This window comes from Rhamphochromis longiceps, linkage group LG1 (genome assembly GCF_057381845.1).
Source record: "Rhamphochromis longiceps isolate RC_006_pf linkage group LG1, R_longiceps_female_GT1.1, whole genome shotgun sequence".
Taxonomy (NCBI): Eukaryota; Metazoa; Chordata; class Actinopteri; order Cichliformes; family Cichlidae; genus Rhamphochromis; species Rhamphochromis longiceps.
In genome coordinates this window covers 19,511,732-19,537,665 of record NC_140557.1, presented here as the reverse complement: position 1 = coordinate 19,537,665, position 25,934 = coordinate 19,511,732, and the positions used below count along the sequence as shown (strand labels likewise).

The 25,934-nt window shown below is 39.9% G+C and overlaps 1 protein-coding gene across 1 annotated transcript in view; it reads left to right on the top strand.

Annotated features, from left to right (window-relative positions):
• The window catches only part of aldh1a2 (aldehyde dehydrogenase 1 family, member A2), a 28,463-nt gene extending 2,729 nt beyond the window's left edge, over positions 1-25,734 (top strand). The window contains exons 2-13 of the mRNA XM_085401653.1: positions 5,026-5,130; positions 6,684-6,824; positions 7,378-7,507; positions 10,919-10,980; positions 11,658-11,786; positions 14,073-14,186; positions 21,627-21,729; positions 22,339-22,523; positions 22,640-22,804; positions 23,123-23,280; positions 24,540-24,614; positions 24,846-25,734. Coding sequence (XP_085257779.1) covers positions 5,026-5,130; positions 6,684-6,824; positions 7,378-7,507; positions 10,919-10,980; positions 11,658-11,786; positions 14,073-14,186; positions 21,627-21,729; positions 22,339-22,523; positions 22,640-22,804; positions 23,123-23,280; positions 24,540-24,614; positions 24,846-24,918 — 1,440 coding nt within the window. The 3' untranslated portion in view covers positions 24,919-25,734. The remainder of the gene's footprint in view (positions 1-5,025; positions 5,131-6,683; positions 6,825-7,377; positions 7,508-10,918; positions 10,981-11,657; positions 11,787-14,072; positions 14,187-21,626; positions 21,730-22,338; positions 22,524-22,639; positions 22,805-23,122; positions 23,281-24,539; positions 24,615-24,845) is intronic.
• The last annotated feature ends 200 nt before the right edge of the window (positions 25,735-25,934 follow it).

Genomic DNA, 25,934 nt, shown 5'->3' with positions numbered 1-25,934 from the left:
AGACAGAAAGAGTTTAAAGCCTGATATTACCACAACGGAAGCCATAAATAAGAGGACGATGATAGCTATTTATTGACATTTTCCACTTGTGCCAGAAGTGGAGAGGAGAAAGACTGATAAATAATTAAGGAGAAAGTATCCCTGCTCTTTGTTGTGGTTTTTCACACTGTTGAGTGGTAATGACTTGTTAAAACAGACACTCGGTGGGACAAATTTAACAAGAAAGGCCCAGCTTTGTTTCTTCTGCTGTGGATGAAGAGTCTATAAAATGTTTTTACATGTGGTGAGAAGAGACGATTTAGAGGTATTTTACGACATTTTTATTTAGTTATTCTTAAACGTTTGCACATGTCTTGTCTTTCTGATATTATAGAGACTTTATTAGAGACTAGAAACTACAAGAATGCTCCACAAATGTTAATATTAAGCTTCTGATAAAAATGCACTTTTGTATTTGTGTTCATAGCACAAATAAAGTGAGAACGCATCTGAAGAATTGACAAGGACCAGATTCAGTGGCCTTGTTCACCGTCTGAGTTACAGATCTCTTAATCTAATCAAGTTATAAATTTTCATTGTTGCTTTACTCGTGGTGGCATTAGTGCACTTTCACCATAGGAACCTGTGCAGAGCCCCTCTGATGAAGACCCATGAATTTGTAAAGCAGTCTATGCACAGACATCCACTCAGTGTGGATGAATAAGAGACTCCATCAATCTGTCACTGATTGAGATAGTACAGATGGAGGCTTGGGGCTCCCCGATGCTAGGTGCTGTCCACCGGGGTGTAAATTATGACCCTGCCTCACTGTGTGGGTTAGTGGCCCTGCCTTGCCAGAGTCTGACCTGCAGTTCTGGAGTTTTTCACTTCAAAACCACCATCTTACCGCGATCAAGATCAAACAGAGGCAAAGTTAGTGGATACTGTGCAACTAAATGATTTATCACAACGAGCACAGCAAGATCCCCTCCCTCCTTTCTGTGCCTTTGCTTTCACAATCTCCTCGTTCGCACACACATGGCTGCGTACTCTCTAAAACACATCTCTTTGATTGTGACAGGGTAAGTGTGCACCGCCATTAATGTGTCCATTGGTGTGAAATGCCTGCTTGTGCAGCGAGTGTAAATTATCATCTTAGCAGACACGTCAACATCATGTCCCCTGTCTCTTAATCACTTTTTAAGGAAGAGCAGTGACAGCGAGGTTACCCTGTTAACTTCCCATACCTTCAGTCTGCGGCCCTCCTGACAAGAAAACGTGTAAATCCTTACGGTGTCATTATGAAAAACACTTGGCTTCATAAATCTGTTGGAATGGGCTCTTTTTCGCCGGCGAGCACAACACGACACAGCAGAGACCGCTTTTCTAGATGTTTATTTGTCCGTGGAAAAAAAGCATGACATTTCTTTATAAATTACTTCCTCCTTGTCCAGTGATCCCATGAGTGAAACTATGTTAAAACGTTCTTTAAAACCTCCCTTGACCTGAAATATAAAGAGTGGTTAAGTACACAGGAAACCCATCAAACCTCAAATGGTAGAAAAAACACCACGAGTGAGAGGAGAGGTCAGTTTTATTGTTGATTCATGGTCTCGAGGTTTTTTTTCTTTGTTTTATTTTGCTCTGTCTTTCATTAGGACTGCAGATTAAGCTCTTCTAGGTTTTGCAGTAAATAATATTCATATTGAGTCTGATAAAAATTGAGCGTTAGTGTTGGGATTCATTGCCGGCCGAATAAATCTGCCCAGAAACGTTGTCACACTGGCACCAGCATCACTTCTGGGGATGTTATTAGAAAGGTGTGCGTTGTGTTAAGCTTGTTTCTTGCTTAACGTTGTTGTCAGGACAAACAGCCTTTATCAGTTGCCTACTCAAATTGACAAGACAAAGGTGTTTGCCAGGCAGTGACAATGAGGCCGCCCTCGCCAAACCCGAGAGGGCAGGGTGGCATTGTCTCTGGGTGTGTGAATGAAAAACATGAAGGCTCCACGGTGTCAGACATGTGGAGAGGAGTAGGAGAAAAAAAAAGAAAAAAAGAAAATACCAGCTGGTCTCCACTTTCACATGCTCTCCACTCACTTGTAACAGTAGTAATTATAAGAGTTTTGAACGCCATCCAAAACCAGAAAGGAAATAGAGGTCCTGTGATAGGGGAGGATATGAAACTTCCTGCGCAGACGAGTGTTGCAGGTGCCCGTAGGATTCATCTGGCTGTGGAATCTTGGCGTGTTGTGTGTAAACACACACGTATGTAAACCTTCACACACACACGCGCGCGCACACACACAGACGCCCCTAAACCCCCGCGCCCCCTCTGTCCAACGACGAGAAACGAGTAGCCTTACATATTCTTTCAGCATGTGAGCTGTGAGAAGAAGCAAAGAGCCAAACAGATGTTTTGTTGGCTGCATGAAGTATTTTGGCATTTCATACTTCCCGTTACAGTTCACTCCGAAAAAATGAATCGACACAAATACCGCACAAAGTTTTTATTAACGTGGAAAAAAAGAAGGAAAAAAAGGAAAAGTCGGTATCGTTTACATTTTAAACTTTGTGTAACATGAACAAATCCTGATTTTAACATTAATTTATTTGTTGTTGTTTTTTGTAATTACAGAAAATTAAAGCTGAATTGAAAAAAATACAATCTTAAATTGTAGTTGTTTATATTGTGCCTCATCTTTTTGTGATCCCCATCCCTCGCAGGCTCGTACCGGATGATGGGACCGGCGATTTTTATAGAAAAGCAAGAGATTTGCTAAATGTTTGCAGCTGCTCTGTGACCCATGCAGAAAGCCCTGACCTATAGGCTTACTCATCCACATCAGGCCTCCTCGTTATTATTCAAGCAACATATATTGGACTCAGTTTTAATCCTCTCTCCCATTTGTATAAAAAGCTGCAGAACTAGATCTTTAAAGAGTTTTTCATACCTCTAGTTTAAAATGAAATATAGAGTAAATAAAACCTGGGATTATTTGTATCCATATTAATTATTTTCTTTCATCTTGCGTGCACTTTTGGGATTTTAGGCCCTGAATGGCAGCACAGACTTTCATAAACATGAACCTATCATGTGAAGTGATAGTAACGACCCCGCAGGGAATGGGAAAGAAAACACAATTAGTCATTTGAAAATGTGAACCCTTGCACTTGCTTTTTCATCCTTGCGTTCTTTGCCCCTCGTCCAAATGATCCTAAAAGCAATTTTAAGAAACCTTGAGAGTTGATTTACGACTCCAGCCTGTCATCTTAATCAAGTCTCTCAATGGAACGAGACAAAAGTCTAACACCAGTCCGAGCCCAGCGAGAGGGCTGAGCCAAACGGCGTCTGACAGTTGTCCTTTTCTGGCTGTGATTTAGGTGGGGCCTGCTCCACTGTTGTCGTGCTTCATCCGTTCTCCTTTAGCAGCATCTTGTGAGAGGGGTTACGCCATGCATAAAGCTACCCATGGTCTGCATTCTTGCTCGGACTGTTGAGGCTGTCAGGGGGCTCCTCTGATTTAGGGCGCCCCACTTCAGTGGCCCCTATAAATTTAAAAACTAATTCAGTGCTCTACAGGACTTTTTGTTTTTGTAGCTGGCCCTCTGCTCCTTATTGTTACTGACAATTTTATGAAGTGCTCTTAATGAGCAGCAGATTAAAGGTGGCCTCTGATGGTAGGCGCCTGAGAATACCAGGCTGGTAGAGGGAGAAGTTACTCAGGCCTTTGTGTGGGGGACGGTTTGGGGGTAAGCAGTGCAAAGGAATGATAGGAAAATGATCGTGTACTGTATTTTTTTGCCTTGTGAAGTGGTACATGGAGATACTGAACACCTTAAACACGTGAATGCGAGGTAATCAGATGCAGAGTCCACATTATGAGCCAGTGAGCCGTGGGAATGATACGGAGGAGGGATTGAGGGAGGGAGGGGGGCAGAGTGATGTGTTTTTACTGTGACTCCAACGGTTTTCAGGAACTTCGGCATTTTATACCAGCCCGAAAGTAAACACAGCTAACACTTTACAGCCAATTAAATAGTACTTAAAGCCCGGCGTTTATGGAGGTAAACATGTTGGAGAGTTTAGGGAGGCTACAGCCAGTGGGATACTTGAACCCTGCTCTCAGGTTTGCTCTCAGTACATCAGAACTCCTCTAAAGTAGAAGGAGGGTAAGAGCGAATATATACACAGAGGGATTTGTGCCAGCAGATGTTCTCCTTGCACTCTATCTATCAGGCAGACTGACAGCCATTAAAAACAGTGTGAGTAAGTCAGCCTAATGAATCCAAACATGTCAGCGGGGAAGGAGGTTTTTGTCGCTGACCTAATATGCTGGAGGTACGTTTAAAATTACATATGACACATACATGTACTTCTGTGTCATAACTCTCAGTTTTGGAGTTGTGTAAACATTTATTTTTCTTTTTGCTCGGCAAAGATGTTGCATATGTCTCGTGTTGGAATCCAAGGACTTGCTGTTTAACGGAAGACTTGCTTTAACGCATCACAGAAACCAAGTGCAGCACGTGTTTTATGATCTCGTAAACGAGCAGCGATGTTGTGAAACGTGTGTCTGTGTGCTTGGGGGGTGGGGGGGCGGATTGTGTAGGTGGGTGGGGGTCGAGTGTGTGATTGGGATTTATCTGTACCCCCACATCCACCCACCCCCTTTGTCTGGATGGTGGAGCACTCCCTAGAGAGCAATGCTGAACAGACAGGAATCTGTGTCCAGATTTCCAGAGATTCTCCCTGGACGTGTCGCTGCGTGAGAGCTGTTTTTCTTTCGCAGTCCACAAACACATAGCTGCAGCAAAATGGTGAAATGAACGCATTACTTAATATAATATAAATATTTTTAAATTAAAAAAAGAGCAGCCATTGTTGCACGCTCATGCTTAGCATGTTTGGAAACTGCCTTTTCAGGCTTTCAGTGCTACGTGTGAAAAGGATACATTCCAATAATAATTTTGCCTATTTAATGAATTTAAAATGGGTTATATCTCTTACTAAAATGCCCAAATTATCTTCTTCTTTTTTTGCAGATCTTCATCAACAATGAATGGCAGGACTCTGTTAGTGGAAAGGTCTTCCCTGTCTACAACCCGGCTACTGGAGAGCAGATCTGTGAAGTCCAGGAAGCAGACAAGGTAAATGTTATACAATGTTTTATGGTGGAGTATTATTATAAGTATTACATTACATAAGTATAGTTAAACCAAGTAAATGGTTAAAGTCATTACTGTTGATGGATGTAGAAGTTTTTATTGGTAAAACTAATTTTTAACTTGTTCATGTTGGACTAGCGTGCAGGCTTAAACAACAAAAGCAAGCGTTTAGTGGATGTTAGACAATATACAAGATAAAAAAAGATAAAAAAGACAGAAAAGATAAAGGCAGAACTACACACACACACACACACACACACACACACACACACACACACACACACACACACACACACACACACACACACACACACAGGTGGGAGGGTAACCCAAGTGAACCTCATGGGGTGGGGCAGATGATCCCAAAGGACAGAAAGCAACATGAGCAGAAAGTAAAACCTCAACAAGACCCTTGATGTTCAGCAGATACATTCACATGATGTGCAAACACAGAAGAGATAAATGCAGCTAGAAATAACAAATTATTCTTAAAGTTTTTCTTAATTCATTTGCTCCATATTTTTATTCTTGGGCTTTAAAAGAGTAGCTTTAAATTATTCATAGTTCAGTGTTATCTTTATTAATCATATACTTGGCCTTGCTCCATTCCCTTAGTTCATCAGTTTAGCCCCTCCCACTTAAAGCCAGTTTTCTTTTGATTGGCTGTCTCTCACAAACAGCGGGTTTGAACAGCTGCCAGCGTGGCCTCTGTACTCACAGTACAGTACTTTGAGATGAAAACGTTAGGATGCCCTCTCTTTCTCTTTCTCATCACACAGAGCCAAGAGTTAAAAAAAAAAAAAAAAGCTGGTGTAAACTGAGCATGCAGTGAGGTCTGGAGTTTCTGGCTCACAGGGATTACTTTTATACATGATGACCTAATTTTCTGAAACTTAAGCCATGTTTAAAGTGAGCATGTAACAGTATATATATTTGAAAAGCATAATGGAGCTACCTTAAATACATGTAGTACAGTAAAAAGAATAATGAATTTCTCTGTACTTAGGTTTCAGCGCTGGAGAGTCTAACAATGAAAGGTTGGGGGGGGGGGGGGGGGGGGGGGGGTTACCCATAATCAGGAAACATATCACTTCATTTGCATCGCAAAGATTAAAAAAAGTCACACTTTAGGGTTAAAGTTGAGACTTTCTGTGTATCTTAGTGAGTGCCCTGTAAAAGGTTAACCATCTTTTTATTGGATAGGGCAGTGCAGAGAGTAGGAAAGTGGGGAGAGAGTGAAAACATGCAGGAAATGGTCTGTAATGAACTCCAACTCTGGCTCCTGCAGTAAGGACGCTATCCTTTGGTACATGCGTTGCATGCTTAAACAGGTATAGCAATAGTGTTGGCCTGGAGTCTAGTCTTTAGCCGTCATACATGAGTGAAATAGCTGGATCTGAAATATTAAAGAAAAGCAAAAGCACAATATGAGACAAATCATCTTCAGCATTCAGCATATACACTTCTATGTCAGATGTAGGCCTGCTAAAATGCAGAGACAGATCATGAAGTGACATGTTTTTTTTCCCCTGTAGGCTGACATTGATAAAGCCGTGCAGGCAGCTCGCCTGGCCTTTTCTTTGGGCTCTGTGTGGCGAAGGATGGATGCTTCAGAGAGGGGTCGACTGCTGTCCAAACTGGCTGACCTGGTGGAGAGGGACAGTGTCTACCTAGCAGTAAGTGGACAAATACTGGGAATGTTCTCTTATTTTTCCTCACATGTTATTAAATGCATTTTATGCCTTTTGGAAAGAAGGATCTACAGTTGCTTTTGTGCTTGATAGTACAAATACATGCAAATTCTATTTATCCCCTTCGTATATTTTATTTATATTGTCTCTGTATTTATATATATATGTGTGTGTGTGTGTGTGTGTGTGTGTGTGTGTGTGTGTGTGTGTGTGTGTGTGTGTGTGTGTGTGTGTGTGTGTGTGTATATATATAATATTCTGTAACTCTGTAACTTCTGTCGGTGCTGTGCTTTTTTGGAAATCGAATTTCCCAGAGGAACCCACCCGAGGGATTAATAAAGTTCTATCTTATCTTATCTTATCTTATCTTATCTTATCTTAAATGTCCTAAAGCGAATATAATACTGCCGTATTTGTAGTTAAGTGTTATCTTAGTGTCACATTTCACCCATGGGTGCGTGTAAAAGATAGAAAACAGTATGGAAATATGTGAAGATCAAAAGGTTATATCACATATTTGTCCCTCGTCTCTCTTCAGACTATTGAGTCACTGGACAGTGGAAAGCCTTTCCTGCCCACTCTGTTTGTGGACCTCCAAGGAACCATAAAGACACTGAGATACTTTGCTGGATATGCCGACAAGATCCATGGTACTTCCATTCCAATGGGTAAGAGCCATTTGGACTGAGAGAGATGAAGGGTACTAGCAGTTAAAGAAAGGATTAGTCAGATGGTATTAAAGAAAGAGCCAGGTTTGTGTTTTTGTGTTTGTTCCTCTGACTTTTTGGTACCAAAAAACAAACAAAAAACGCAACAACACTCAACTGAAATTGCAAACTTAACATATATGATTAGTCAGGATTTAAAAACTGAAGCATGTGTGGAAGATCTTTAAATCTACTTCTTTCTTCTAATGGCCAGCAGGGGGCGACTCCTCTGGTTGCAAAAAGAAGACTGACTGTATAGAAGTGTATGAGAAAGATCACTTTCTTTCTGATCTGCTCTTTGACCTCAGTAAACACTTTCCTTGATTAATAAACCAGTTAAACGCTTAAAGATTGCAACATGATGTTTATTTTGTCATTTTTAGTTCCCATTTAGAGAAAATCTATGATAATGAAAGATATGCCTTAGGGCGTGGCAACCTGTAGTTGATAAATCAATTCAATATGAATGCAACACGTCGCTCTTTGCATCAGCTTGAAGTTTCAATACAGAATTCCTCAAACAATTGTTGATGTTACACTGTGCACATTTTTTACACAGTCTGTCATTCAGATTTAATGTGTCAAACCTCTTAGACAATAGTTAGCTGTTTGTTGTGAGAAGTGAGCAGCTGAAAGTAGCTTTAAATTCTCCACTAACTCTACTGAGAGCTTTAGCAGGCACGGTTTTATTCTGAGACCCGTTTGGTATCAGTAAAAGGTTTTAATTGTTATTGTGCATTACTGGGGTGTCAGGAAAATGAAATTAAAATAAAACAAAATAAAAAAATAGTTCCCTGACCTGGAAAATCAATACGATCGCTCTTTGAAGTCTGTTGATCAACTTTACTTTTATTATTGTTACATGTGCTAATTGAATTTGGGATATATTATTATATTGACTGTGTTCCACACAAAGTGACCTAGATTAGTAAGTTATTATATAATTTACAACCAGTGCCTGATAACAAATGCAGCAAATTGGTGTTTATTTTTTTAATAAATATTTTTATTGAGCGACAAATGTACATAAGTTTAAAATGACAATACAATCTGTTCCCCTGACATATTTGTTAGTTTTTCTTACATGAACAGATACAATAATACACACACACACAGTCACACCCACGCTTATATAAAATTGAGAAAAACAAACAAAACAAAAAAACCCAAAAAACCCCAAAAACTAAGAAGAAACCCAAAACACACAAAAAAAAAAAGGGGGGGGGGGGGGGGGGGGGAGAGAGATGATATTAATCAGCTGGTAGAACGTTTAATGACTTGCAATAGTTTGAATAGCAAACCCTGTACAATACACAGGACGTACTATAACGGACATTGGATACTGCTTTCTCCCATTGCTGATCCGAAAAAATTACTCCTAACTCCTGCTCCCAAGCCCTCCTAATTTTAACAACTGAATGGACATGTAAATCCATAAGTTGTTTATATATTAAAGATATAATTGACTTCTTATTGGGTTTAAGGGATAAGAATTCCTCCCAAGGCTGGACATTTGGAAGAAGAGGGTTGGACGGGAAGAGAGCAGAAGTGCAATGCCGTGCCTGAAAATAACGGAATAGATTGGTAGCCGGAAGATTTGTTTCTGAACACAGGTCTAAAAAAGTTAAGAAAGTGCCATCTTTATAGAGATCCTTAAAAGTATTAATACCATGACGCTTCCACTGTACATAGGTACCAAAATCGGTGTTTATTATATACAACAAGCAGCTATAAACATGATTTTAAAACACTCAGAACAATAAAATAAAAAAAATCTTTGTAGCCTCCGTTAATCTTTTCCTACGCTGACTGAAAAGCATGTGGACAGTCAGGAGAACTATGTTATAATATAGGAACCCTGTAAGAGGAGCATGAGAATGCACAATTAATATAGGGATTTAAGTTGTGCAACATTAATTTTTTTTGCTTTTAAGCTACTTTAGAGACCTTTGACTAGGATCATTGCATAAATTCTTGCAATATTTTAATACAAGGCTTTTTACAAGTACAGGAAATTGTAATCTTTTTTTTGGGGGGGGGGGGGGGGTCTCTATTTGACATCACCATTTATTACATTTTTTAGTAAAACAAAACACTCTTTTTATTTCATTGTGTTCAGAGTTTTGCAGAAAGCTAAGCTTACATTCAGCGGGTGAAGGTAACAAATTGGTAATCAATCTAAACACATTAGAGCCAGCTGCCAGTGTTGCCCCTCTAAAGCAGCTGAATCTGAGGGTGGAAGAGAAGAAAGTTGGCTGTGTGTTTTAAAAGGAAGAAAAAAAAGAATGAGAGAGACTGAGAGGACATGGAAAACATCCTGATACCGCTGTATTGTCCCTCTCAAAGCTTCTCTTGTACGCTGCTGCCAAACCAACCACGGCGAGCGTTTTCCCAGGGCTTTGGTCTAAGCTTTATTCCACTTGTAGGCTTTCAGAGTAAATAAATAAGGGTATTCCTGTAGCCTGTATGATGTAAGTAATCATGTTTGTTCACCTGTTAGAATGAGGCGCAACACAGCTACCATGAGCTGCTCCTCTGCAGCTATTTGTCTTGCCTGTTATGCTGATACTGTGGTGTTAAATTTATATCAGAGACGGCATGAAATGAATGGGGAGTGTCATTATGTGCAGCACCTTTGGCAGTACAGTTTGGTATCATTTACACCACCTGTGCCAAATTGAAATATAATTCATGTGCAGGCATCATTCTTTCAAACAAGGCTTCAGATACTCGAGTTCCTCCAGAAAATGTCATGCCTACTGGGTTTGTAGATTCATTCCACAAACAATAGCAGTTTTGCAAGATCCACACTGGAATACACGGACAAAAAAAAGAAAAAGTTGAAATATGGGAATCTTACTGCAGTTTTGTATCTGTTGTCAACGTGATTGTTTAACTTGTCATCCCCCCACTGATCCTTCCAGTCCAAGTGCAACATTAAGCAATCATCAGCTGACCACTGTGGTAACAAATTTATACACACATTTCTCAATATGAATTGTTTTTCTGAAAAATGAACAAGCATGGCACACCCTCAGCAAGTACCTCCTTTTTACTCAAGTAATGCAAGAGGAATGAGCAAACCTTTCCAGCATAACACCCATCTCTATGACCTAAAACAGTTACACACATGCCTGTGCTGCTGGAGGAAACGTAATCTCTCACCAGGGTAAAGCAACAAGGAACAAGGAATGTGGATTCATTTGCAAATTAACATGTCGAGTCAACAACACCAGGGGAGTCAGGTGGTGACGTTTTTCATGTGTTTAGAGGGATTTTTTAGTATTTCCTATTAAGTGCTTATTTGTTAAAGTGTTAAAGCTAGGAATAAATAACCCAGTTCTCTCTTTGCTCATGTGTGTTCCTCTACAGATGGAGAGTATCTGACATTTACCAGATATGAGCCTATTGGAGTTTGTGGACAAATTGTCCCTGTGAGTATAACTTTTCTGAAAAGTGACATGCAAACATGACAGGGAAGTGTGAAGAAAAAATAAAAAAGATGGAGTTAGCTGCGTCTAAAAGTACTGAATTACATTCTGAATTTTCCAGTAATTCCCTGTCAGCCACAGTTTTTAAATCTTACCGGTAATCCCCCGCAACCACTCCAAACCCCACCCCCTCCAGTGTGCCGGTGGCTTTGAGGAAAAGGGAACAAGAAGTGAGAAGCAGAAGAATGAGCTAAGGGATTTAACAGAGTGTGTTTGAGGAAAGAAGAATGATGAGAAAGGAGGAAAAGATCAAGGAGAAAGAGACACTGTTGATTGTGCAAGAGTGCAGAAAGCGTGTGGTTCTGTGTTGAGCCCCATGGGCTCCTGTGCAAAGCAGAAATAACACAGGCCTGTGTGTTGAACAGTGATACGGGTCTATTGCACATGTGTTGCAATTTCCCGACTTTCTCAGAATACTGTGGGAAGAGAAAATACTGTACAAGTGCCGAGAACATTTTCTCACTTGACTATGTTTAGACAGAGTGAAAATGAGAGTGAGTGACTTAAGAGCGATGAGTTATTGAACTTGACTTGTGACCACCCAGTGTGTCAGATGCATGATGTCTTTTTCCGGTGTTTGTGTGTGTGTCTGTGTGCGTGCGCGTGCGTGTTGTACACAGTGGAACTTCCCTCTGATGATGACAGCATGGAAGCTGGGCCCAGCACTCGCGTGTGGAAACACTGTCGTCCTGAAACCTGCTGAGGAGACGCCGCTCACCTGCCTCTACATGGCAGCTCTAATCAAGGAGGTAAATGACAGAGTCACTATGACGACAGCAAACATTTCGCACGCACAGTTTCAAGCATGAGTGCTGAACTAACTGAAACAGAATCACTTATAGATTTTATTTTGCCAAGGACACAGTGTTCACTTTGACTTTGGCCAACACTTTATTTAGACAGTTCAATGTTAATGTAACCAAAAGGCGATAAAAAACAGATGTTTAGTGAAGTGTCACATCGATTTGGTGCATCATCTCAGAGTCAGTGAAGTAGGACTTGGCCTTTATGTTATCTCCAGCCAATATAGAGCCAAAATGAAATGGTTAGTTTGCCTCAATTATGCAAATGAACTTTTTAATGGTCTAAAACATACAGATTTTAGTCTCTTAATACAACAATAAAATTTATTTAGGATGATAAAAATGAAACATTTAAAATCTTTCTTTATTTTAATGAAAAAAAAAGCTCAGAATTAGCATCTGTCTGGTGGGAAATGCTGCAGAAACAGTAATAATGAGATTAATATTGTGAATATCTATTTTTGCTGAGCTTTCACGCTGCATTTAAAAACCTTCATGTTGGTCTCTGTCACATAATTAAGTGTCAGAAATACAAAATAATTATCTGATGCAGAACTAAACACATGTCTAGTGTCTCTAGTTTACTACCTCTGGTAGTTTAGTCAAAATAAAATCCAAATATTAATATTAATACAGCTAATTCAACTCAATTCAATATTCACTGTATGGACAAAAGTACTGGGTCAAACCTATTAATCTTTGAATTCCAATGTTTTCATCTACTGCCTTCACACACATTTGTAAAAGACTGGGTCGTTCTAAAGAACTCACTAAATTTGAACGTTTTGCTGTAATAGGATGTCACCTATGCAACAAGTCAGTTTGTGAAACTTCTACCCTCCTAGATATTACACGATCAACTGAAAGGGGAATTACTGCAATGCGGGAGGCTTTACTAAGAACAGCAACTCAGCCATGAAATCAAAGACCACATAAAGTTATAGAGCAGCAGCACCAAGTGCTAAGGGAAAATAGTCCCTGAATGTCAAATTACAAACAGCAAAACCTCCTTTTGCTTTAACATCAGCACAAAAACTTTGTGCCAGGAGCTGTGTCATCATTGTGTCATCAGTACTCGAGCAGCATTAACAATGTGTCTCACATCCTTCAGCAAGTATGGATGTGGTATATATATATATATAAACAGTATATGAAGTATATACAGTACTGCTGTCTCATGATAATTAGGTTATGTACTTAGCAGAAATGGCTACTGAAGCATTTCACAGTGGTTAGCAAGCTAGCTGTGCCATTTTGTAGACATTTACAGCTTAACTTAACATGTAACCACTCATACTAAATTCTTCCACGGGGAACATTATTAACAATATTTAAACATTAATACATAGACAAGAAAAAACACCCATAATGTCAAGGTCTGCTAAAAATCACCTGCTGCTCGGTTGCTAATTAGAATTAGCATTCCCTCATACAGACTTAAAATATGTACTCCCTAACCTTCTGCTAAGATGGCAACCTTTGAGAATAATACAGGCAGTATTTTAGCAGTAATAAGTACAGCATTATCATACCACATTGAATAATCCCACTTTAACAATAGCATGAAGAGTGATGAGAGCCTAATGATGCACACACTAGCTAAAATGCTAAATGACTAATAAGGAAAGTTATTTTAAGTTTTTATTTCTAAATTTGATATCAGTTTATTATGAATTCAGAGAGATCACAAGAACAAATGTTATATAATCACATAGTTTCATATGTTAAGTATGGATGTGACAGTCAACATAAAAGTGCTTTAGAAAAATTAATTCAGGGATGCTCTGGTGTCAACTTTCTTTTTTCTTTATTCAGTTTTTCCTGGCAATAGTGCCGAAAACTCCACAAAATAATAAAATAAAATCTGAACATCTTAAACACGCTGATATAAATCTCGAGTAAATTCCAAACCAGAGCTCTTTGTAGTGAGTGCAGCTGTGTACAATAAGGATAAACACATGAGTAAGTTCAACAACACAGCCTGACATGGCAATGTATTGAAGCCAAATAATGGACAAATTTAAGTGTCTACATCCTCTCTATTTTTCCCCTGTCCTCTCCGGCCTCGCCTCTTCTTGGAGACTATCTGTCTGTTGCCTTTTTGATGTTCTCCCTGCTCTCTGCTTGTAGGGAGGTTGGGTTGGGTCCGGATTCCCCCACACTGCCTGTGGTTTTGCTTGGCTCTGCTGTCATCTCCGCTAAAGCTTGTTTCCTCTCATATTGTTTTGACAGGCCGGCTTTCCACCGGGAGTCATCAATATTTTGCCAGGATTCGGGCCAACAGCAGGAGCTGCAATTGCTTCACACATGGGCATAGACAAAGTGGCTTTCACAGGATCAACCGAGGTACTTTTCTCTCTAGTGGAACTGCTCAGATCAGCATCTGCCTACTGCTAGCTTTTGTCACTGAACACAGTTGACACAGTGACCAACATGTGCAGAGCATAAGAGCAGGCTGGGTAATTAGGGGATGTTGTGTGCCTGTATTGAAGTTTAAATGACAAACAAATGGGGTCTTACATAAGCCGCGCACCCTGTCATTACTCCTCATGACAGGGCTCTGATTTTATCGCACACACATGCACATATTTGCGCTGTCGAGAGTATACAAACAGGTCTCTCTGAAAACACTGCCTCTCGTCTGTTTTCCCTCAGCTGTCTTTGAGGTATTAATGCACCTCCATACCGCTTTTCATTTAGCTCACCATCAGGATATACCCTTACAGCTCTTGAGAACAGGGAAGCAGTTAATAGGAAGACAAAGGACATACCATGTTAGGTGTTGAGCCTTGTGGTCTGAACAGATTCCTGGAGTCAGCGAGAACAGCCAGAGTGACGGCAGATCCCTTTCTACAGATCATTTATAAACATCTGTCATTTCCATGTTGACTAACCCCTGTATTAAAACCATTTACAGTAGTCCTGATGTTGTAGTGATATTTTTATGTGACCATCCTGTAATTTACACCTATCTTTAGCAAATAACACGGCCTTATGTAATATTTGTTTTGACTCCTGCATTGTGTTGGAGGCGCCATGTGTACAGTATGTGTAATTGGAGCAGTCCCTGATAAGCCCATACAGGTACAGATGTCACAGATAAAAGCAATGAAAGCAAAACCGACTGGAACAATGAGACATTCGCTCGTTGGACCTTTTTTGCCTTCAGAGGTGCCTTAATCCGTCATAGCATAGGTTCTACAAGGTGTTGGTAACATTCCTCAGGGATTTAGGGTTTTGTTGATGTGATGATAGCATCACACAGTTGCTGCAGATTTGTCGGCTTCACGTCCATGATGCAAATCTCCCGTTCCACCACATCCCAAAGGTGCTGTACTGGATTGAGATCCAGGCAAATTGTAGCCTTCCTGTTTTTAACTGCTGTTAGCCGACAGGAGTGCCACCCGGTGTGGCTGAAGCCAATCTGCGTGCTGTGCGCTTTAGCGATTCTGCGCTGGCATTCTGGCCATTCCACTCTGAACTTATTTTCACCCAGAGAACTCCCACTCACTGGATATCTTCTCTTTTTCAGATTATTCTCTGTAAAATAGATGGCTGTGTGGGAAAATCCCAGTAGATCAGCAGTTTCTGAAATAGTCCCTCCGGCCTGGCACCAATAACCATACGCCCTTCAAAGCCGCTTAAATTACATTTCTTCCCCATTCTGATGCTCAGCATGAGCAAGGGGCAGTTGAACCAGTGTACCTAATTAAGTGGCACATGAGTAGACATATTCCTGTAAAATGTAAACGTGAATGTCACAGGGAGAGATCATCATTAGTGTACGCCGTTGTTTGCATTTCAAAGATCCTGGATGTCGATGAGGCGGATTTTAAGTGACGCTAATGGACTCGAGGAACAGCTGTGAGAGTTGACCAGTCTGTTGCTTCAACACTGAAATTTCCCCAAAACAGTTTTAAATGACTTTGGTGATATGCTGGGTTTTTTTCTTTTTATGAAACAATGGTGGATTTTTTTGTTTATTTTTTTAAATATCTGGATAACTTGCAGAACTGAATTTGTTACACACATTTATGTCTCAGTTTAAAAATCAACATTAGCATCTGGGCAGGAGAACAATTCAGCTTCAGATATATTAAGAACTGTTGGTTACAGTTATATCTGCTAAGGTTTGGGGTTATGCAGTTGTTTGTGGGGTTCATTGTTATTATAATAATAATTAATATTATTATGTTGTGTGATTTATGTCTGTCCTCTTGAAAATTCCAGTAAATTTATTGTCTACGTGATATGGAAACAGTTGGTGTTCGTACCAATGGTTCTAACTTTTAGAAAGTCATGACAGGGACCAGACTGAAGTAATTGCAGGTAGTGGATGCTGTCCAATCGATTAGTACTGAAAAGTCTCATAAATGACATTATTCATTTATTAGCCTTTGTAATCTTTACCTCTGTTCATTTATAGGCTGCAAAGCGGAGGCATCACTCCCTCAGGACCTTTAGTTTCTTCCATTTTAAAACCAAAATATTCCCAAAATAGTGATTTTTTAAAATATTTTCACAAACAAATGCTTCCATTTGCTGAAAGGGTGTCGGGAGTCTTTTGCCCTGCTCCCTGCACTTGCTGCACAGACAACCCTTAACAAATATATCATCAGTTGCCTGTCGTAGGACTGACGGCAGGCCGTTGGAAAATATTTACATATTGCCCAACCCAACTAAGCATGTTAATATCATATTGTGTGTTTGTGTGCGTGTGTGTGTGTGTGTCCATGCTGACATAAGCATTAAGCTCAAACCACAGCTGTAGACCATATTGTTCCTAAAAATGGCCACAGCATTGCAGAGTTTGTCTGTGTGGAGCCAGGACCTTGGGCTAGCCCATGCTGGTATTAGTTACATTAACCACAATGTGTTAAAGATAAGCATTACCAAAATAATGCATGACTGCATCATATCAAAGTCTCCTTAAATACAAACAGAGTAGTAGAAGTGTGCGTCTGGAGAAAAAAAAGTTTACTCTTTAAATAGAAACTCTGAAACAGCTGTCAGCCAGCTGTAAATCAACGCCTCCTGCCGGGCGTTACAGCCTTCCGTTAGCTACCAGTCTTAGTAACACAGCAGTAATTTATAAAATGACCAATGGTACACACATTAGATTGTACAGCTGAAATCATCAAAAACTAATGTGATCTAGTTTTTGCGGGAAAAAACGGATCCATTTTGAAGCAGGAGACACATTTATTTTGGAGCCAGCATCTAGCAGCTTTCAGCAACACTGCATTAGCTACATTTTGGAGACTAGACCACACTGATATTAGAAACGATCAGACACCCATGAGTAGTTCTTGATCAGAGACTGTATAAAGCATGGATGTGCCCACATTCAGAAATTGTATTGTGGACTCTGTTAGCATTTTGGCTGTTGCCATGTTGGATTTTGGGAGGAAGAAGTTACTTTATATGAATAAACAAGTGGCGTGCTAATTTATCACCTATCCATGAACTCGAGTGCAAAACACAGAAGCACATATCAGCAAAGCATGTTAAGGCAATTTACAAGCGTAGTGTTCATACTGTATTGGTTAACACATGTCAAATGATTAAGGGACACAAATCCCTAGGAGGGTTGTGTCAGGAATGGAATCTGGCATAAAAATCTGGCAAATCAAACTTATTGATTTATCCGCTTTTGTGGTGTCTTGTGAATAAGCAACCCAAGTAGTGAACTAATAAAACACCAGAACTTCACTCACCAAAGCACATAACTTCTGGGATGATTTGACCACACATCAAGCCCTAATGTTAGTCAGATAATCAATTAAAAATTCACCTACGGCAATACCGGCCCAGTCTAATGGCTGGATGTAACAAAAGTGAGGCCTCGTAGATGCTAGTCAGCTCCAGCTAAATGTGTTGGGAAAGCTGTCTGTTAATTAATAAGGCCACACCCCTAACTCAGTTAAGCAGGTAGATCAGTTATTAAAAAAATAAATCATTCTACTTATAGTTGATCTGAATGGCTATCTGTAAAGCACAGGGACATTTTTATGTCAAGCTAAACATGCTTTGTAATGCTGTACATGGCCATTTTATCATGGAAGTCTAATGAGACTCACTCCCTTTTGAAGCCAGCCTCAAGTGGCCACTAGAGGAACTGCAGTTTGTTTTGGTTTTTTTTTTTTTTTTTTTTTTTTTTAGCATTGTCTTAATTCATTCCAAGGCTTCTGATTGGCTGATAACAGTAACTATGTGTCCTTCCCTGAGTCGTACATGTATCGTCACATGATTTGACCTTTTCTAGGCAAACGCAAATAGTTCCTAAAATAAAAGTTCAGAACAGAAATGCGCTATTGTGGACACAGCATCCTTTGTGTTCTTAGCTTACTTATTTGTGTGTGTAGGATGTCTGTTCAATGTCTACAGTGTCTTCAATCTTTCGTACATTTTCTGTAAACATTCAAATTCAAGCACAACCTCACTAGGATCACCAAACTTTGTTAGAATAAGCCACGGTAAAAACTGTTAGCAGCTGCTAACGGTCTATATTAGTTACTGTATAATTTCAAACATTGATCTAGTTATGATTAAACCATAATCATGTATTTATCTATTTAGAAATTATCTATCCTGTGGCATCTTGTTTAACTTGTATTATAAACATCTTTGTTTAACATCTCATCCCAATTGAACATTTCCTTTATAAGTGGTCCAGTTTGGGGGGTTTCTTGTTGTTTTTGGTTCTTTTTTTACTAGTTTTCCTGTTATTTCGTGTGAACTGGAGTCAATTACTGAGAAAAGAGCCAGCACTGTCAGAGACTGCTGATGCCCAGACAGTGAGTCACTGCACTGTAGTAGCAATGGTGGGATCCTAGCAAGCACCTCATCTCCTCAGACAGGATTGAAGGTGCTTGAGTAGCTACAGGTGGATTTTAGGAGCTCAGCTCATCTCTCACTGACTCACATGTGGCGGAGGAGTCTAGCAGCCCAGTGTGTTTCCTTTACCCTTGAATAAACACATGCTAAACTCCCCTTAGTCAGCCACTTTATGTTTCTGATCAAAGACAGACAAAACACATCAGAAAAATGAAGCCGAGCCAAGTTTTGTGTTGTATTTAGGCAGCTTCGGTACCAGCCGCAGCCCAGCTGTTCTGATCTTAGTCTTTCAGTATATAATGGGAAGTAGAGCGAAGAAGAAAAGAGCAAGAGAATGAGTCTTTAACATGTTTGAAGATGTTTTTCTTAGGGGTGGTTTGAAGAAGGGGGGGGGGGGGGACTTGGACACTAAGGGGTTTTTTCTTCTTCTTTATCTATAAAAGACACAGTATGAGTAACAGGAAGATGAATACTTGTTTAGGGTGTAGGATTGTGAGGGTGGTGTATGGGATTTTCCAGGCTTGTTATCAGTCCAGTTATTGCAACGTGTCAGAACAGTGAAAAATATTGATTAAAAACTGGTGACTCATTCTCACAACCTAAAATCATGTTTACCGAAATTGGCAAGGGGGTCAAATAGCGTCCGGCAGTTTTAACCTGTATCTTTTCATGTCGAGTACGTATTACTGCAACTGCCTTTATTAGTCTTAAAGCAGCAGGTTTAGATTAAAGGCTGTAACCAGAGGTGCACAGTCAGCCTGGCTCTGTCCAAAAGTGATGAATCCCACCATGTATTTATTATTTTACCAATTTAATTATTCATTTAAATGTCATGTTTATTTTTTTTAAGTTGCCTCATTATATGTTTGTTTTGTGTCTCATTTAAAACACGTTGAGTTGAATTGAAAAAGTGCCTAAACAAATAAATGTGCCATGACTTTAATCTCATATTAGCACAAAGTTCTGTTGCCTTTAGCTCAAGCTAGTTTCTCCTGCTCATAAGCTCATAGATGGTATGATGAGTGGGCGTTGCCACTGTGATGTCGCCTGTTTGGTACCTGAAATCTTATTTGGATTCCCTGAGTGGTTGGCGGTGGTTGCTGGAGGCTGCAACAAAAACTCTTACCACCTGCTCTCCAAGTGGTAGTAAAACTGGGAAAAATGCAATGCAAACTGGGAAGGCAGAACACTCACCTTCAAAGTAAAAGTTGTACCTTACCACTGGAACCAGAAGATTTCAAAAAGTGCTCAACTTTTACTTTGATGGTCTTTGTTCCTGGTTGGTGTCGCACTTTTAGCAGTTTTAGCAACACTACCGCTAGGCGAGCAGTTAACAAGCAGAGGCCCATAAAATACAAAAATTTCAATCACCAAAGTGGAGTACAAACCTGGACAAATAATCACACTGAAAACCATACTAATCAGTATGCAACAAAAACCTCCTAGTGATTGCAATCTTCTAGTGGCAATCTACCAGCAACACTAACAATCTGCTAGCAAAGCAAGTAGTGTGTTGCCTTTGCTTTATCATGTTTGTCTTCAAAATATCTTTGACCACTAGCCAAGCACTAGTAAAACTTAAAAAAGTGTGTCACAAACTGAAAATTGTAAACAAGAAAAATTAATTTGAGCTTTTTTAACAAGGTTGGCTGCAATGCTAAGACACAAATTTAAGCATCTCTTTTTCTGGTTTGTGTCTTACTTTTCACAGTTTCAGTATTAGCTCAGAGACTAGCTGGACAATGTTTATATGCAAGTACAATGCTTTCTTTTAAACTACAACTGCAGCAAAATGCTAACAGCCAAAGCAATCACAATGAGGTTTTTGCTAACTAGTTGTAGAATACATATTTTTGCTAGGGAGCATGTAGGCTTGCATTACTGGGATTTTATCACTCATCTCCCAGTGACTGCCATCAGCATCCAACCACTCCTAAGCAGTCAGGGAATACAAATTTTTTCCTCATGACCAGTGGTTCTCTGATGTTTGCAAACTAGTTTCTTGGTCTATGACACTAATGCCTTATTCAAGAGATCCTACATTGCCACCAAGCTTACTACACATCCAAACAGTGAATATATTAATGTTATGTGGTTAATGGTCACGTGCCTCCAAAAACCTCATCGCCTTCAAGTTTCACTAAATCTCCAGTCACCAGAGAAAAATATCTTTTCCCTGACTGGCTTACTGGTGATTGGTGGAGGTACAAGGGTATTGCTTGGTCTTCTTACCTTAGCCTGCTTCTAAAATATCTTACTATGCATAGCCTGTAATGTAGCAAAAAGAAGTGTGGATGTTATTTAATGATGTATTACAGAGAAAAACAAGGTTCAAGTAAAAAAATATTCATGGCTTGTATTCAAAACATTTTCAAAGATTTAATGATTTGTACTAAATAAAACTAAAACGTTCTCCCCCAGAATGAATTTTACACATGATTCTCTTGAGCAATAGATCTTTATCAAGGAATGTTATTCCTCAATCTGTAATTTATTATTCTTCATTTAGGTCATCTGATATCATCGCTCCTGATAAGGAGTAAAGTGGAAATTAGGGCAATAGAAGGATGAGATAAAACACCACAAATCCCTTGCCGTCTTTCGTATCGTCACACCAGGCCCAACTCATACCGAATATCCCGTCTCGGTGTTATATCACAGTACACCACCCACACACCTTGTGGTTGCCTCTTCCTGTCCTACGGCACATATCAAATACTCTTCCCGGCAGAAACATCATTTTGTTTTCCTCTCGCTGTCGCCAAAAGCCTGTAACAGATATTCTTTCTGTGTGTTTGCAGAACTCATGTTTCAGCTGGCCTACCAGTATATTCCTTGTTAGGAGCTAACCAGCCTCTTTAAGATATTTAATGGTTCCAGCTGATTTACTGATCTGGCTGTGAGCCTTGCATCGCCACGAATAAACCTCTGATCTGTTTCCTCTGTTAGGTCGGCAAGCTGATCCAAGAGGCAGCTGGGAAGAGTAACCTAAAGAGAGTGACGCTGGAGCTGGGAGGAAAGAATCCCAACATAATATTTGCAGATGCTGATTGTAAGTTTTGTTTTGTTATTTTGTTATTTGTCACTTCATTTACCTGACCCCCTCCCACCCAATGTCTGTCTGTCACAATCACGGTTTTTTTTGTAGCTGTGTGTCATATTCTTAGAAAAGCACTCACAGCTCTCACCCTTACTGAGAACCTTAAAATGTTCGGGGCTTAGCAGTGCTATGAAAACCTCTGGATGGATGGGTTTCATATAAACTCCAAGTGTCTCACCAAACTGGGGTTGCAGAGCGTCTCAAATGCTTTCAGCAGCCGTGAGAGGGGCACACTAGGGCCTGTAAATCAAGGGAATGGACCCCGACTCGGCCGAGACCCATAAATCACAGGGGTCCATTAACCCTTTGTGCACAACAGCGGGATCCTGTCTCTCAGGTGTCAGGTGTCAGATTTGCATGGGATAGCTCCAATAACATTGCACACATTGCTTTTTATAAACAGATAAATTTGTTCTGTCTTTATTGATATTTAATTTGTGCGTTGTTTCACTTTTAAAGACCAGTCAGGTCTTTTTTTTACCTAATAAGTAGCTTCATGGTTATAATTCTATACTACTTTTGTTTAGTTATTAACCAGCACAAATCTCTCCATTTCCCCAGTGGATCTGGCTGTAGAAGAAGCCCACCAGGGTGTGTTTTTCAACGCAGGCCAGTGTTGCACGGCAGGCTCTCGCGTCTATGTGGAGGAGCCCATATATGACGAGTTCGTCCGGAGGAGCGTGGAGAGAGCAAAGAGGAGGATAGTTGGCAGCCCCTTTGACCCCATGACTGAGCAGGGACCACAGGTGAGGAGCACAGAATCAGAAGCTGTGATCGGTTTTTCTATCATTTGCTCTGTAAATTTCATATATTGCTCATTTTTTCTGTCATAAGGGAGTAAGTCTGTCCTCCACCTCCACAGATCAGCCGAGAGCATCAGAGCCGTGTGCTGGAGTTCATCCAGATCGGCATTACCGAAGGGGCCAAGCTGGAGTGTGGAGGCAAAGCTCTGGGCTTGAAAGGTTTCTTCATTGAGCCTACGGTCTTCTCTAACGTCAGAGATGACATGCGCATTGCCAGAGAAGAGGTATAGTGATAAAGACTCCAGCACTACTAATGCATCTTGAGTTGATTTAAGGGCTGCAATAGAAGAGGTAGCAAAACAGTTCATGAATAAATGTAGAGGCTGTTAATAACCTGTTTCTCTAACCTGGAGAAAAAAAGAGTCACTAAAGCTGTCAAAAAATGTAAAAAGGTACCAAAAAGGATGGTGATACATAAATTAAGTCCCTAATTAAATGCGTTTACCTAAGAATAACTAATAATTTTGAAGTTCATAGTGAGTCTGTGTATTCTCATTTCTTTGATGTGTGATGTTAGCTTACCATTTACCATATTTCTACAGATTTTTGGGCCAGTCCAGCAGATCATGAAGTTCAAAACAATTGATGAAGTGATAGAAAGAGCCAACAACTCAGATTATGGTTTGGTTGCCGCTGTATTCACCAAGGACATCAGCAAAGCCATGACCATATCCACAGCCATGCAGGCTGGCACTGTCTGGTAAGCTCTATCTGTCGTGCTTCTTCAGCTCCATTCAGTAATATTTTTCATGTGAGAAATATCAGCCACTTTCCCGAAGCTTTAACTAACAGTCTGCTGATTTAGAATCATTACAGTAGCCACAAAGAAAAGCTTTTCTTCCCTTTTATCCACCCATAAGCTCAGATATGATGAGAAAATATCAGAAATAATGTTCCAGGACAGGACAACTGAAATGAAATTAATAGTAAATGTTACTTGTTGAGTTAACCTGCAATAGTTTCCATTTTTAATTACTTACAAATGGTTATGAGTAGAAGTATAGATAGCTGCCAGAAATCTTGCGTCACTTGTTATGCTTAGCTATTTTAATAACTCTTCCTTCATCAATGATGTTGACCTAATCACCATCGGGCAATTTTCATCACAAATGCCACATAAATTATTCTGTAACCAAGAAAGGATATTATATGCTCCATCCTTAATTATAAACATGTGCTGGCGCATGTGCTGTGCCAGTGTGCCTGCACATGTGATGTGACAATAAAAAGTGATTTGATTTGATTTGATTAAACATTATATTTATGAGTCCAATCACAAGACATCAGTAATAGGTAAGATCCAGAACTTTAATCATAGACATTGAGAAATTCACTCAGCAGGTGGTCAACTCAGGCAAAGAGACAGACTCCAAAAGAGGGGAGAAAAGTCATGTATGAGGAGGCACACAAATATACAAAAACCTGAGCTAGAAAGGAAAAAGAAAACACAAGTAGTGCAACTATTAAAATGGCATGAATGTTTGAGACTAAAAGGACAATCTAGAAATTGGGGGGTACTGTACAGGGGGTGTATGAAGACTCAGAGAGCGATCAGCTGAATGTGGTTCAAAAAACTGGCGAGAGAAGAACAAGGACATAAGTGATGAAGCACGAGAACAAAGTCTTTCAGCAGAAGGATGAGAAGGAAAAAAATCGCTGAAATATTTAATAATTTTACTTCATATTTTCGAGTTACTTCAAAGCATTGTTTCTGCAGCTACAGCAGCTGTAATCACTACGTTTACAGATATAGAACCTGACATTTTTTAACTGTGTTTGCTAAACAGCAAAAGAATAATTGTTATTGAGTTCAGGGGTTTTTAAAAATAGCTGTGATGATGAGAATGTAATTTTACATCCGTCTTCCCAAATGACGCTTTGGATAAAGTTGTGCAAAATTTTTATAGTAAACTGCAAGTCAACTGATCAAGAGTGATCAATGCTTTGTGTATTTCACAGGATAAACTGCTTCAACGCTCTGAGCACACAGTGTCCATTTGGAGGATATAAAATGTCTGGCAATGGACGTGAAATGTGAGTAAGACTTGGTCGTCTGCCCGCTGAATACACACAAATTAGTTGCAACACTAGTATTGCTGACTTAGTGTTTTGAAAGCCGACTTTCCAAAAAAGCTTAACATGATGTAAATCTCTATCTAAGAGGAAATATTCCTGCTCCAAGGGCCTCCAGCAGTGTGTACACTGTAATTCAATGTTGCTGTCAGCATTCGAGTTTAAACAAAATGTTTCTATTTCTTCTTTCAGGGGAGAAAATGGCTTGAAGGAGTACTCAGAAGTGAAGACCATCACAATAAAGATGGTCGCCAAGAACTCTTAAGGCAGCCACACTTTTTTTGGGAGTGGGGAGGGAGGAGGAGGTAGTGTCTTCCTCATTGTTGACAAGCATTTGTCAGTCTGTCCATGGTGTCACACCACGACCCATCAGAGCTACTTATATCCATGATAACTCCAGGCTGTACCCACTCACTGCCTCCCATCCCTCCGTGGACATTCAGCCGCTTCCAGTCCAGGTATCGCCACTTGTGTTGCCCCCCTCCCACAGTACTCCATACCTCCTCCACTAACTACACTAAAGCACTCACAAAGACGATGGGGGAGGCTGCTCTGACTTCAAAACCCAATAACGACGCCCGTCCCAGCCGTTACAACCCCGATTCTCACCACCAGATGCTGGATGCTCAGAGACTCAGTTGCCGCACTTGCAATCAGCCCTTTAGCAGCTTGTAACCCGCTGGGTGACAGTTTTTCTCTGTACTGTGCGGTGTGATCGTCAAAACCTCATGTGTCACTGTCTTGTTAGAATTTGTGCGAGCACGTTCGCTCATTCAAAACCACTGATGTCGTCAGCCTCAGACACGAATGGATGAAATGTTAATTCTGAATTAAGATTGATTTCTAATTGTCTTTGTTTGTATTTTAGCTCATATGACTTAACACTGTATGTCGACCTTTGACTGATGTAAACGTGAAAAAACTTTAACCTCTTAAAAGCATTTTACTCTCACCTGCTAAAAGAGGAGTAGATGTGTTTTAAAATACATGTAACTGATTTTCATTGATGTCCATCTATTTTTATGTTTATACAATCATATGCTATAAAATTATAAAATGACTATAGTTGTTTTTTTGTTTTTTGTTTGTTTTTCAGTAAAATCTTTTTTTCTTGGAAAAAGTGTTTCGAGTCTTTGCCGATCAAAAAGTCTCACATTTTAATTCAGGCTAAATCTGTCTATTTAATTATTACATTAAATATCTATACTTAGCTCGTTATATTGATCCACATGTTGAACAGTACTAATAGTACTACTCATTATTATTATACTTTGAATACTA